The 12,112-nt window shown below is 39.3% G+C and overlaps 1 protein-coding gene across 7 annotated transcripts in view; it reads right to left on the reverse strand.

The window, feature by feature from the left end:
* DDHD2 (DDHD domain containing 2) overlaps positions 1-12,112 on the reverse strand; it is a 52,482-nt gene that overhangs the window by 24,366 nt on the left and 16,004 nt on the right. For 5 of the 7 annotated variants that reach the window (XR_002339363.1, XM_005671773.3, XM_001925923.5 and 2 more), the window contains 6 exons: positions 11,034-11,129; positions 9,395-9,523; positions 8,858-9,013; positions 8,486-8,588; positions 8,066-8,236; positions 6,763-6,925 (listed from right to left, as the gene is read on the reverse strand). Coding sequence is in view for 4 of the 7 variants with exons in the window: in XM_005671773.3 (XP_005671830.1) it covers positions 6,763-6,925; positions 8,066-8,236; positions 8,486-8,588; positions 8,858-9,013; positions 9,395-9,523; positions 11,034-11,129 (818 nt within the window). In the remaining 3 variants the exon portion in view is untranslated. Of the gene's footprint in view, positions 1-6,762; positions 6,926-8,065; positions 8,237-8,485; positions 8,589-8,857; positions 9,524-11,033; positions 11,130-12,112 lie in introns of all 7 variants that reach the window. The other 2 variants (XR_002339364.1, XR_002339362.1) reach the window with 2 other exon arrangements.

The following is a 12,112-nucleotide window of genomic DNA, read 5'->3' on the forward strand; positions in this document are numbered from 1 at the left end:
CGGTGTTGCCGTGAGCTGTGGTGTAGGATGCAAACATGGCTCAGATCCCACATTGCTGTGGCTTTGGTGTAGGCTGGCAGCTGCAGTTCCGATTTGACCTCTAGCCTGGGAACTTCCATGTGCCCCAGGTGTGGTCCTGAAAAAAAAAATAAATAAATAGCAGAAAACATTTAAAAAAAAAAAAAAGAAGAAGAAACAAACCAGAGTTCCTGTTGTGGCTCAGTGGGTTACAAACTCTATTAGCATCCACGAGGATGTGGGTTCGATTCCTGGCCTCACTCAGCGGGTTAAAAATCTGGCATTGGTATGAGCTGTTGTGTAGGCTGCAGCTGCAGCTCTAATTCAATCCCTAGCCAGGGAACTTCCATATGCCACAGGTGTGGGCCTAAAAATCAAAAAAAAAAAAAAAAAAAAGAAACAAACAAACACACCATTTGAACAGACCAATTACTAATAGTAAAACTGAATCTGTAATTTAAAAAAATATTCCCAGGAAACAAAATTCCAGGACATTTCAGAGAAAAATTTTACCAAACATACAAAAAAGATCTTATACTTATCCTTTTCAAACTACTCCAAATAACTGGAGAGAGAAGAATGTTCCCAAATTCACTCTACAAAGCCACAATTATCCTAGACTGAAATCAAAGACACTACCAAAAAAAGGAAATTAGAGGCCAATATTTTTGACAAATATTGACTGAAAAATCCTCAACAAAATATTAGCAAACCAAATCTAACAATATATAAAAAGTATCATTCATAATGATCAAATGAGATTTGTTTCAGGGACACAAGGATGGCATGATATTTGCAAATCAATCAATGTGATATACTACTTCAACAGAAAGAAAGACCAAAAATCACACAATCATTTTAACAAGTAAGGAAATAGCTTATAAAATTCAACATTCATTCTTGATAAAACCTCTCATCAAAGGTGGTATAGAGGGAACATATCTCAACATAATAAAAGCCATTTTTGACAAACCCATAGCTAATAACTTCAACAGTGAAAGCTGAAAGCCTTTCCTCCAAATTCAAGAACACAAAGATGCCCACTCTCGCTACTTCTATTTATCATAGTATTGAAAGTCCTATTCACAGTAATTAGACCAAAAAAATTAAAAAAGAAATAAAAGGCATCCAATTGGAAAGGAGGAAATAAAACTGTCACTATTTGCAGATGACACAATTTATATAGAAAACCCTAAAGTCTCCACCAAAAAATTAGAACAAATGAATTCAGTAGGAATTTCCATTGTGGCGCAGTGGAAAAGAATCTGACTAGTATCCATGAGGATACAGGTTCAATCCCTGGCCTTGTTCAGTGGGTTAAGGATCCAGCATTGCTGTGAGCTGTGGTGTAGGTCGCAAACGTGGCTCAGATCTATTGTTGCTGTGGCTGTAGTGTAGGCTGGCAGCTATAGCTCCGATTCCACTCCTAGCCTGGGAACTTCCATATGCTATGGGTATGGCCCTAAAAAGACAAAAGATAAAAATAAAAATGAAATCATTAAAGTTGAAGAATACAAGATTAATACACAGAAATCTGTTGCTTACCTATACACCAATAATGAACAATCATAATGTTTTAAAAAAATCCCATTTAAAATCTCATCGAAAAGAATAAAATAGCCTAGGCATAAAGTTAACTAAGGAGGTGAAAGACCTATACTCTGAAAAGTATAAAACATTGATGAAACAAACTGAAGATGATACAAAGAAACATATCTGTGCTCTTAGACTGGAAGAATTAATGTTGTTAAAATGACCATGCTACCAAAAACAATCTATAGACAATGTGATCCCAACCCAAATATCTCTGACCTTTGTCACAGAACTAGAACAAACAATCCTAAAATTTATATGTAACCACGAAGTTCCTATTTTGCCAAAACAATCTTGAGAAAAAAGAACAAAGCAGGAGGGCATAACCTCCCTGACTTCAGACCATACTACAAAGCTACAGTCATCAAAACAGCATGGCACTGGCACAAAAACAGATACGTAGATCAACAGAACAGGACAGAGAACCCGAAAATTAATCCACACACCTATGGTCAAATAGTCTACAACAAAAGAGACAAGAATATACAATGGAAAATAGTGATGATGGGAAAACTAGACAGCTACATGTAAAAGAGATTAGAAAATTTCCACATCCTACACACAAAAATAAACTAAGAATAGATTAAAGACCTAAATATAAGACTGGAAGCCATAAAACTCAAGACAACTTAAGCAGAACATTTTGACATAAATGATAGCAATATTTTTGGGGGGGAGTTCCCGTCGTGGCTCAGTGATTAACAAATCCAACTAGGAACCATGATGTTGTGAGTTCGATCCCTGGCCTTGCTTAGTGGGTTAAGGATCTGGTGTTGCCGTGAGCTTGGTGTAGGTTGCAGATGTGGCTCAGATCTGCTGTTGCTGTGGCTCTGGCATAGGCCAGCAGCTACAGCTCCAATTAGACCCATAGCCTGGGAACCTCCATATGCCAAGGGAGCAGCCCTAGAAAAGACAAAAAGACAAAAAAACAAACAAATAAATGATAGCAATTTTTTTTTGGATTTGTCTCCTAAGGCAAAAAAAAAAAAAGCAAAAATGAACAAATGGAATCTAATTAAACTTTAAAACTTTTGCACAGCAAAGGAGACCAGCAACAAAAAGACAAGCTACTGAATTAGAGAAAATACCTGCAAATGATATGACAAATAAGGTGTTAATATCCAAAATATATAAACAGCTCATACAATTCAGTATCAAAAAAACACCACAGTCAAAAGGGGGGGGGGCAGAAGACCTGAACAGATGCTTTTTCCAAAGAAGACATACAAATGGCTAATGCACACATGAAAAGATGCTCAACATTACCAATCATCAGGGAAATGTAAATCAAAATCACAATGAGGTATCACCTCACACCTGTCAGAATGGCTATCATCAAAAAAAAAAACCCACAAATAACAAATGTTACCAAGGATACGGAGAAAAAGGAATGTAAATTCCCATTGCTGGTAGGAATGTAAATTGGTACAGCCACTGTGGAAAAACAGCATGTAGGCACCTCAAAAAACTAAAAATAGAACATATGGTCCAGCAATTCCATCCTGGGTATTTATCTGATGAAAATGAAAAAACTAATTTGAAAAGATATATGCACCCCAATGTTCATAGCAGCACTATTTATAATAGTCAATACATGGAAACAGCCTAAGTGTCTATCAACAGATAAGTGAATAAAGATGTATTTACAATGGATTATTACTCAGCCATAGAAAAGAATGAAATTCTGCCATTTGCAGCAACACAGATGGACCTAAAGAATACTATACTTATTGAAATAAGTCAGAGAAATACAAATACTGTATTATACTACTTATATGTACAATCTGAAAAACAAAACAAACTAGTGAATATGACAAAATAGAAACAAACTCACATATATAGAGAACAAACACTGGTTACCAGTGAGGCGAGGAAAGGGGGAGGGACAGTATAAGAGAAGGGAATTAATATGTACAAACTATTATAGGATATATTGCAGGTATATATTGTAAAACACAAGGAACACAGCAATTATTTTATAACTATAAATGGAATGTAAGCTTTAAAAATTGTAAATCACTATATTGTACACCTGTAATCTATTTAAAATTATACGTCAACTATACTTTATACATTATCTGGAAAATAAAGAATCTGAATTGGATTTTAGTATTGGACCAATTTCTTTTCCTCCAGAACAACAGAATGAGTTTAAAAAGAACAAGGTGGAGTTCCCATCATGGCACAGGGGAAATGGATCAGACTAGGAACCGTGCGTGAGGTTGCGGGTTTGATCCCCAGCCTTGCTCAATGAGTTAAGGATCTGGCCTTGCCATGAGCTGTGGTATAGGTCGCAGACACAGCTCAGATCTGGAGTAGCTGTGGCTCTGGCATAGGCTGGCAGCTACAGCTCCGATTAGACCCCTAGGCTGGGAAACTCCATATGCCATGGGTGCGGCCCTAAAAAGACAAAAGACAGAAAAATAATAATTTTTAAAAAAGAACAAGGTAACCAAATCACTCCAGTCTTCTTTAATAAAATTATAATACAGGTATATTTTTTTTAAATGCCTTTATCATGGAGTTCTCATGTGGCACAGCGTATTAAAGATCTGGTGTTGTCACTGCAGTGGCTTGGGTTGCTACTGTGGTACAGTTTGATCCCTGGCCCATAACTTCCACACATGCTGCAAGTGCAGCCAAAACAAAATTTTTAAATGCCTTTTTCAGATATCTATCAAGCCACATCTGGAGAGATCATTCTTAGAAAGCATTATTTTGTCCCCCTGTAGGATTGCTTTTACTGAATGCATTTTGATTTTATGCCATGGTCTCTATTGTATTTATGATATAAAGATAATTTTGAGTATTTCAAATAATAATCCCTTTGACAGAATTCAATAAAAAATTTCCCTCAGGGGAGTTCCCATCGTGGCTCAGTGGTAACAAACCCAAGTAGTATCCATGAAGAAACAGGTTCGGGAGTTCCCGTCCTGGCGCAGTGGTTAACGAATCCGACTAGGAACCATGAGGTTGCAGGTTCAGTCCCTGCCCTTGCTCAGTGGGTTAACAATCCGGCGTTGCCGTGAGCTGTGGTGTAGGTTGCAGACGCAGCTCAGATCTGGTGTGGCTGTGGCATAGCCGGCAGCTACGGCTCTGATTCAACCCTAGCCTGGGAACTTCCACATGCTGTGGGTGGAGCCCTAAAAATAAGACAAAAAATTTTCCCAAAAGGAGTTCTGGTCATGGCTCAGTGGTTAGTGAACCCAACTAGCATCCATAAGGACGTGGGTTTGATTTCTGTCCTCGCTCGGTGGGTTAAGCATCCCGCATTGCCATGAGCGGTGGTGTAGGTTGCAGACGTGGCTCAGATCCCTTGTTGCTGTGGCTGTGGCATAGGCCAGCAGCTGCAGCTCTGATTGGACCCCTAGCCTTGGAACCTTCATGGCACAGGTGTAGCCCTAAAAAGACAAAAACACCAAAAAAAAAAAAAAAAAAAAATCTCCCTTAGGAATTTTTTTTAGTCATCTCAGGAGAGTTCTCATTGTGGCTTAGCAGGTTAAGGACCTGACTAGTATCTATGAGCATGTGGGTTTGATCCCTGGCCTCGCTCAGTGGGTTAAGTACCTGGTGTTGCCGTGAGCTTTGGTATAGGTCAAAGATACGGCTCAGATTCAACGTTTCTATGGCTGTGGCGTAGGCTGGCGGCTACAGCTCCGATATGACCCCTAGAGCCTGGGAACTTCCACATGCCACAGGTGTGGCCCTAAAAAGTAAATAAATAAATAAATAAATAAATAAATAAAGTCCTCTCAGTATTATAAAGCATGCATTTATTGAACACTTATCCCTCACCCATCTATTTTCTTCTTTCTTTCTTTTTTTTCCTGTCTTTTTAAGGCTGCACCCATGGCATATGGAAGTTCCCAGGATAGGGGCTGAATGGAAGCTGTAGCCACTGGCCTATGCCACAGCCACAGTCATGCCAAGATCTGAGCCACCGCTGCGACCTACGCCATAGCTCATAGCAATGCCGGATCCTTAGCCAAGAGGCCAGGGATTGAACCTGGGTCCTCATGGACACTAGTCAGATTCATTTCCCCTGAGCCACAACAGGAACTCCTCCCGAACCCATTGTATTTTCCTAGTTTTATTTCCTTTAATTTCTTCAGTAATTGAGTTCTATTCTGCTATAATACATGAATTTCAATAAGCACCATTAATCCAATCTGCAATCTACCAGGTAATTAATTATAGTTAATAATTAATCTATGAATAAATTCTGGGGATCTAACATATATAGCATGGTGACTACAGTTAACGATGTTGTATTATGTACTTGAAAGGTGCTAACAGAATAGACCTTAAATGTTCTCGCTTCAAAAAAGAAAGTCATTATGTGAGGTGATGGAAGTGTTAACCTATTGTGATAATCATTTCATAGTACATACATGTATCAAACATCACATGTATTAAACTTACACAATGTTATATGTCAATTATAGCTCAATAAAGCTAGGAAAAAACATTTAAACATTAAAACAAAATTAATCATAAAATCTGATCTTGCTACTGTAAAGTTTTTTTGTTTTTTTGTTTTTTTTTTTTTTGCTTTTTAGGGCTGCACTTGCAGCATATGGAGATTCCCAGGCTAGGGGTCGAATTGGAGCTGTTGCTGTCAGCCTATGCCAAAACCACAGCAATGCAGGATCCGAACCACATCTGCAACCTACATCACAGCTCACGGCAATGCCGGATCCTTAACCCACTGAGCAAGGCCAGGGATCCAACCTGCATCTTCATGGATGCTGGTCAGATTTATTAACCGCTGAGCCACGACGGGAACTCCTGTAAATACTTTAAAATGGGTTTCCTAAAATACTTTTAGCAATAGTAATGTATTGTTCTAGTTCATATTTATTTGCCCATCCTTCCCCATTACTGGCCAGCGGACAAACTTTTAAGACCAAGCTAACTGAACTCGTGGTTGCTGATGTCATTAGCCTCATGCTCTACCCAACTATAAGACAAAACAATAATGTGTTGAAACCAGATTTCTTCAAATAACATATTATGCTATTGTGTAACTGTCTGTACAAGAAATCATTGTAATCCCAAACGTACATCAGCCTATCCTCCTTTTTCTACATCAATCAAATATCAGACACAATTACACCAAAGAACCCAAGAAACAAAACAAACAACACTTACCAATAGCACAGATGGCTTTGCAAAGCAAATAAATACTCATTAAAACTTTCAATGGGCTTCTCCTGCAGCACATAGTCAATGCGCTGGCCTCCGTTCAGCATTCCCACGTGGATGGGGGGCATGTCTTCTTTAACTGCCACAGGGTTCTCATCTGTGTTAACATCTGGTTACAGAGGAACCACAGTAAGAATCTAAGCTTCCAGCCCTCGGAGTTCCCATTGTGGCTCAGCAATACAAACCCAGAAGCATCCACAAGGATGCAGGCTCAATCCCTGGCCCCGCTCTGTGGGTTAAGGATCCGGCATTGCTATGAGTTGTGATTTAGGCCTCAGATGTGGCTTGGATCTGGCGTTTATGTGGCTGTGGTGTAGGCCAGTTGGTACAGCTCTAACTCGACCCCTCTCTTGGGAACCTCCTTATGCAGGAGCTGTGGCCCTAAAAATACAATACAATAAAATAAAAGCTTCCAGACCTCCATGGTCGTCCCCACCTCCCTCGGATGCCAGGTTTACCGTAGGATGAACTGCTCAGAAACCTCTCTCCCATCTTTCTCCTCTCAACCCCCTTAAAGCTGCTTTTCAGGCCACATTGGTTTTATCCGGTCCCCTTTTTCTTCCCTGTACCTTTGATAGCTAATTCATTTGCCTTTGATTTACAAACTAAATGGCTTAGGCAGTTGAAAACTAAGGCAAAAGAATGCAGTATTAACTGCAAAATTAAGGGAAGAGGATGTGGATTCAATCCCTGGCCTCAGCATTGACGTGGACTGTGGTATAGGTCATGGACTCGGCTCAGGTCCTGTGTTGCTGTGGCTGTGGCGTAGGCCGGCAGCTGTAGCTAAGATTCAACCCCTAGCCTGGGAACTTCTATATGCTGTAGGTACGGCCCTAAAAAGAAAAAAAAAATGAAATGAAATGAAATGAAAAAAAAAAAAAAAGAGGAGAGTGTCCTAGCTAGTCCCCAGCCAGGAAAATTAAACCAGCCCATGGATTTACAGACATTCTCCTGTAAAAGCAAGGTTTTTCACAGTGTCATCTCTCAGCATCATGCCCAGAGTTCCCAAGTGGGGAATGTTTTAGAGCCTCATTACTAGATGCTCAGATTCTTGATATTTTCCTCACAAATAATGCTTTCCCATAATTTGTGGCTATTAAATGATAGAAAACATGAGCTGAAGGTCCCTTAGGATGCATCATATTCATCCTAAACAATCAAAAGGGGACAGAGAGCATAAGGACCACACAGCATGGAGTCCTTCTCAGACAGCCTGATGCAGGAAATCAGTGTGTACAGTCTCACTGACCACTAGGCTTCTCTGAACTTGATTCAGGTTCTGCTTCAGTTTCGTCTACAGTTTCTGAAGCTTGTAAGGCAGGGTATGGCGCTCTGGTGAACGACTTCCAGGCCATCCGCAGCGAACCCAGCAAGTTGTTTTTAAGGTCCATGCTCATCCTGGTTAAGCCCTCTCTCAGTTCTGAAACACATATGAAAAAGAATGTTATGGAGTTTCCCTGGTGACCTAGTGGATTAAGGATGGGTGTTGTTGCTGCTGTGGCTCAGGTTCAGTCCCTGGCCCAAGAACTTCCACATGCTGCAAAAAAAGAACATTATACAGTTTACAAAGTGTTTAGGGTTCAACTCAGCTACACAAAATGAATGTGGCCCCATCAGTCTGAACTGACCAGAACGTCTAGAATCATAAGGCTCTGTACTCAAGACTTACCTAAGTGCATCCGCTTTCTGCCCTTATGATGCGGGATCAGCATTGGCTCAAATTCCACTCCTGGGACCACCATTGGTTCAATCCTATAGGCCACAGGATCAAACTACATAGGGAAAATAATAACTACATATACCTCTCCTGAAAAATGATAACCACAGTCTCAGGCACTGTGTATCAGACAAGAATAACTAGAAGCTCTTTTTTTAAAAATGTGGTCATTTAGCCCCATCGCTTCTAGATTCACACTATTATAAACGAACTCTTTACTACAGAATTATACAGAAAAATTAAACCCACACAATAGAATGTCATACTGTTTACCAATAAGCCCTAATATTTAGGTTAAAATTACAAGTGCTGCCCAATGCTTACGGGGTGATAAATATTGAAGAAACCTTTGCATGTTGGAAATTTGTAGTTGGGGTCAATTCTTTTTAGTCCTCGGACAGTAAGAAACATTCCAATGGGAGATCCAAAGGCAAAGAATATTTCTGGTTTATAAGTGAGCCGGGGGTATTTAACAGACACCTGGAGGGAGGAAATAAAAGCATCTCTCATTAATAACAGAAGTTACAGGAGTTCCCGTCATGGCTTGGTGGTTTATGAACCTGACCAGGATCTATGAGGATGTGGGTTCAATCCCTGCCCTCGCTCAGTGGGTTAAGGATCTGGCGTTGCCGAGAGCTGTGGTGTAGGTCACAGACGCAGCTCGGATCCTGCATTGCTGTAGCTGTGATGCAGGGCAGCAGCTACAGTTCCAACTCAACCCCTAGCCTTGGAACTTCCATATGCTATGGGTGCGGCCCTAAAAAGACAACAAATAAAAAATAAAATAAAATAAAATAAAATAAAAAACAACAAAGGTTACCTGTATTTCCACCATACGAATGGCAAACAATATAATGTTACCTGCCCAATGCCAACGTCCAGATACTCATCGTTTCCGGTCTCATTAGTATCACCGCAGTGCTCTGATTCTTTGGGAATGTTAGACATGTTCATCCCTGCAGCTGATTGCGGACTTGGTCTATTAATACCCTAAAGAATAAAAAATAGTTCTGTGGAGCTGCTATGTGGTAAAAATATCCAAAGGATACCATTTTCTACTAGTTTGAAAGGAAGCTTGAGAAGGTTTGAAATGACAGGCAACAATTCTAAGAATCATCTCTCAGAAAGCAAGATAAAGCTGATGAAAACAGAAGCTGCCTTAAATTATGAATTGACAACCCTGCATGCTCTAAAATGATGAAAGATGTGCATGGCCATTTGGGTAGCAGTTGAAATTTTAGGCAACCATCAGGAGAGAGAACAACAGCAGAGCACTGTGAAATGTGGGGGACTGCTGAGTTCAATGAACTACTGTGACTTTCTAATCAAAGCAAGTAGTATATTTCTATGGGCCTTAAATGAGAACTGAGCAACCTGCTAAGAAGTTGAAAAATAATTAACTAGGAAATTAAAAAAAACTTAGTGGCCCAAAATACTGAACGTAGCAGTATGGTTACAACATGAATAAACCTTGAATATATTAAGTGAAAGTAGCCAGCCAGAAAAGGCCACATATCGTATGATTCCAGTTATGTGAACTGTCTAGAATAAGAAATACACACAGATAAAAAAAGATCAAGGGTTCACAGAAGAAGGTAATGGGGAGTGATAGCTAATGAATATGATGTTTCTTTTTTGGGGTGATAGAAGTGTTCTGGAATTAAAGAGGGGTAATGGTTACACAACTCTAAATACATTAAAACCCACTGCACTGTCTACTTTAAAAGGGTGAATTTTCAACTGAATACTACTCAGCCACAAAATAGAACAAAATAATGCCATCTGCAGCAACATGGGCAGAATTAGAGACTCTCACACTAAGTGAAGTCAGAAAGAGAAAAACAAATACCGTATGATATCGCTTATATCTGCAATCTAATATATAGCACAAACGAACCTTTCCACAGAAAAGAAATGCATGACTTGGAGAATAGACTTGTGGTTGCTAAGGGGGAGGGAGTGGGATGGACTGGGAATTTGGGGTTAATAGATGCAAACTATTGCATTTGGAGTGGAAAAGCAATGAGATCCTGCTATATAGGACAGGGAACTATATCTAGTCACGTGTGATGGAACATGATTGAGGATAATGTGAGAAGAAGAATGTATATATATGTGTGTGTGTGTATGACTGGGTCACTTTGCTGTACAATAGAAAACTGACATAACACTTAAACCAATTATAATAGAAAAAATAAAAATCATTAAAAATAAATAAAAGCATCAATTTTATGCAATCTGATGTAAATTATATTGCAACAAAGCAGTTATAAAAGAAACCCAGGAGAGATAAGAATGGTAGAAGCCCAGGAGAGAGAAGATTTCTGAAGCTAATAACACTTTTAAAGATATCAATAAAGAAAATGTGTTTAATTTCTAAAAAGAGAGCCAAAGATCAATTTTAAAAATTGTTTACCTCCCTATAATAAACAGCTCACAAAGCACAAGGACACAAGGATGTCAAAAATGTTTAATCCTACAAGCTGTATTAAGCACGTACCACTGAATTTCTTCTGGTCTGAACGTAGTTTAATATTTTCCTTCTTGGTCCTAAGGGAATTCCCATTTCCTGAAGATCTTTGTCCGTACATAAAGCCTAGATGTAAAAAAAAAAAATATTTCAAGGCAAAATAAAATTAATGAAATGTTCTGGTCTCTGAGTGGAGCAAGGCTTAAGCATTTTGTTGTTCTTTGCTTTATGTGACTAGGACTCCGTAGTGGTACAACATCATTAATAACTTCAAGAAGGGAAAAGTATTTTATTCATAAATAAGTTTACAGAATAAAAAAATCAATACGCCAATAACAATGCTACAGTAATACAGATACTACTGTAAACAAACAAACAAACAAACAAAAAGCCCTACAGAAGTGAGTATCTAACTTCATGACAGAAAAACCCTCCATGAATTCCATGAACCTTAGATGTCACATTCCTGAGAAAGACTATGTGTCTGCTCATGGACACAAGCAGTGAGAACGCACAGCAAACACAGAGCATGAAACAGACCAACAACCAGGATCTCCACTTAAGGGCTGCTCCCTGTCCCTCGCCATGAGGAAGTCTTCCTTCACCCGCCCCAACTAGGTTAGCTCATCCTAGGGGGCGCTCTTAAACCACTGTGCACGTTCCTTCCTTAGAACTTATCACTGTCGTAATTCATCATGTGTTTGGTTATTTGATGTGTCTTTTCCACTAATACATGAGGTGATGTCTCTACCTGAAGTACTTGAAGTCTGCCTGATCGTAGCAGGCACTTACTAAATTCCTGTCAAATGAACAAATGTATCACAAACCTGAAAAAAGAGCACAACAGGAGTGGCAAAAACCAAAAACGAATCAATAAGCAAATATCCACAGTAGAGCTCCAAAAAGTGTAACGGACAATTAAGAGTTAGAAAAGTCGGTGGTCATTCATTCCTGCTCTCATGTTTTCGAAGCTGTGCTGGATTTTAGTCTTTGCTCTACTGCTATATCAGCATGGGTCCTCTGAACTCTGAACTCCCACAAAGCAAAGATCACTTAATATGATTTTTAAAAAAAATACACCAATAGCGCTAAAGAACATTCCTAATGAT

Source organism: Sus scrofa, chromosome 15, assembly GCF_000003025.6.
Source record: "Sus scrofa isolate TJ Tabasco breed Duroc chromosome 15, Sscrofa11.1, whole genome shotgun sequence".
In the NCBI taxonomy this organism is placed as follows: domain Eukaryota; kingdom Metazoa; phylum Chordata; class Mammalia; order Artiodactyla; family Suidae; genus Sus; species Sus scrofa.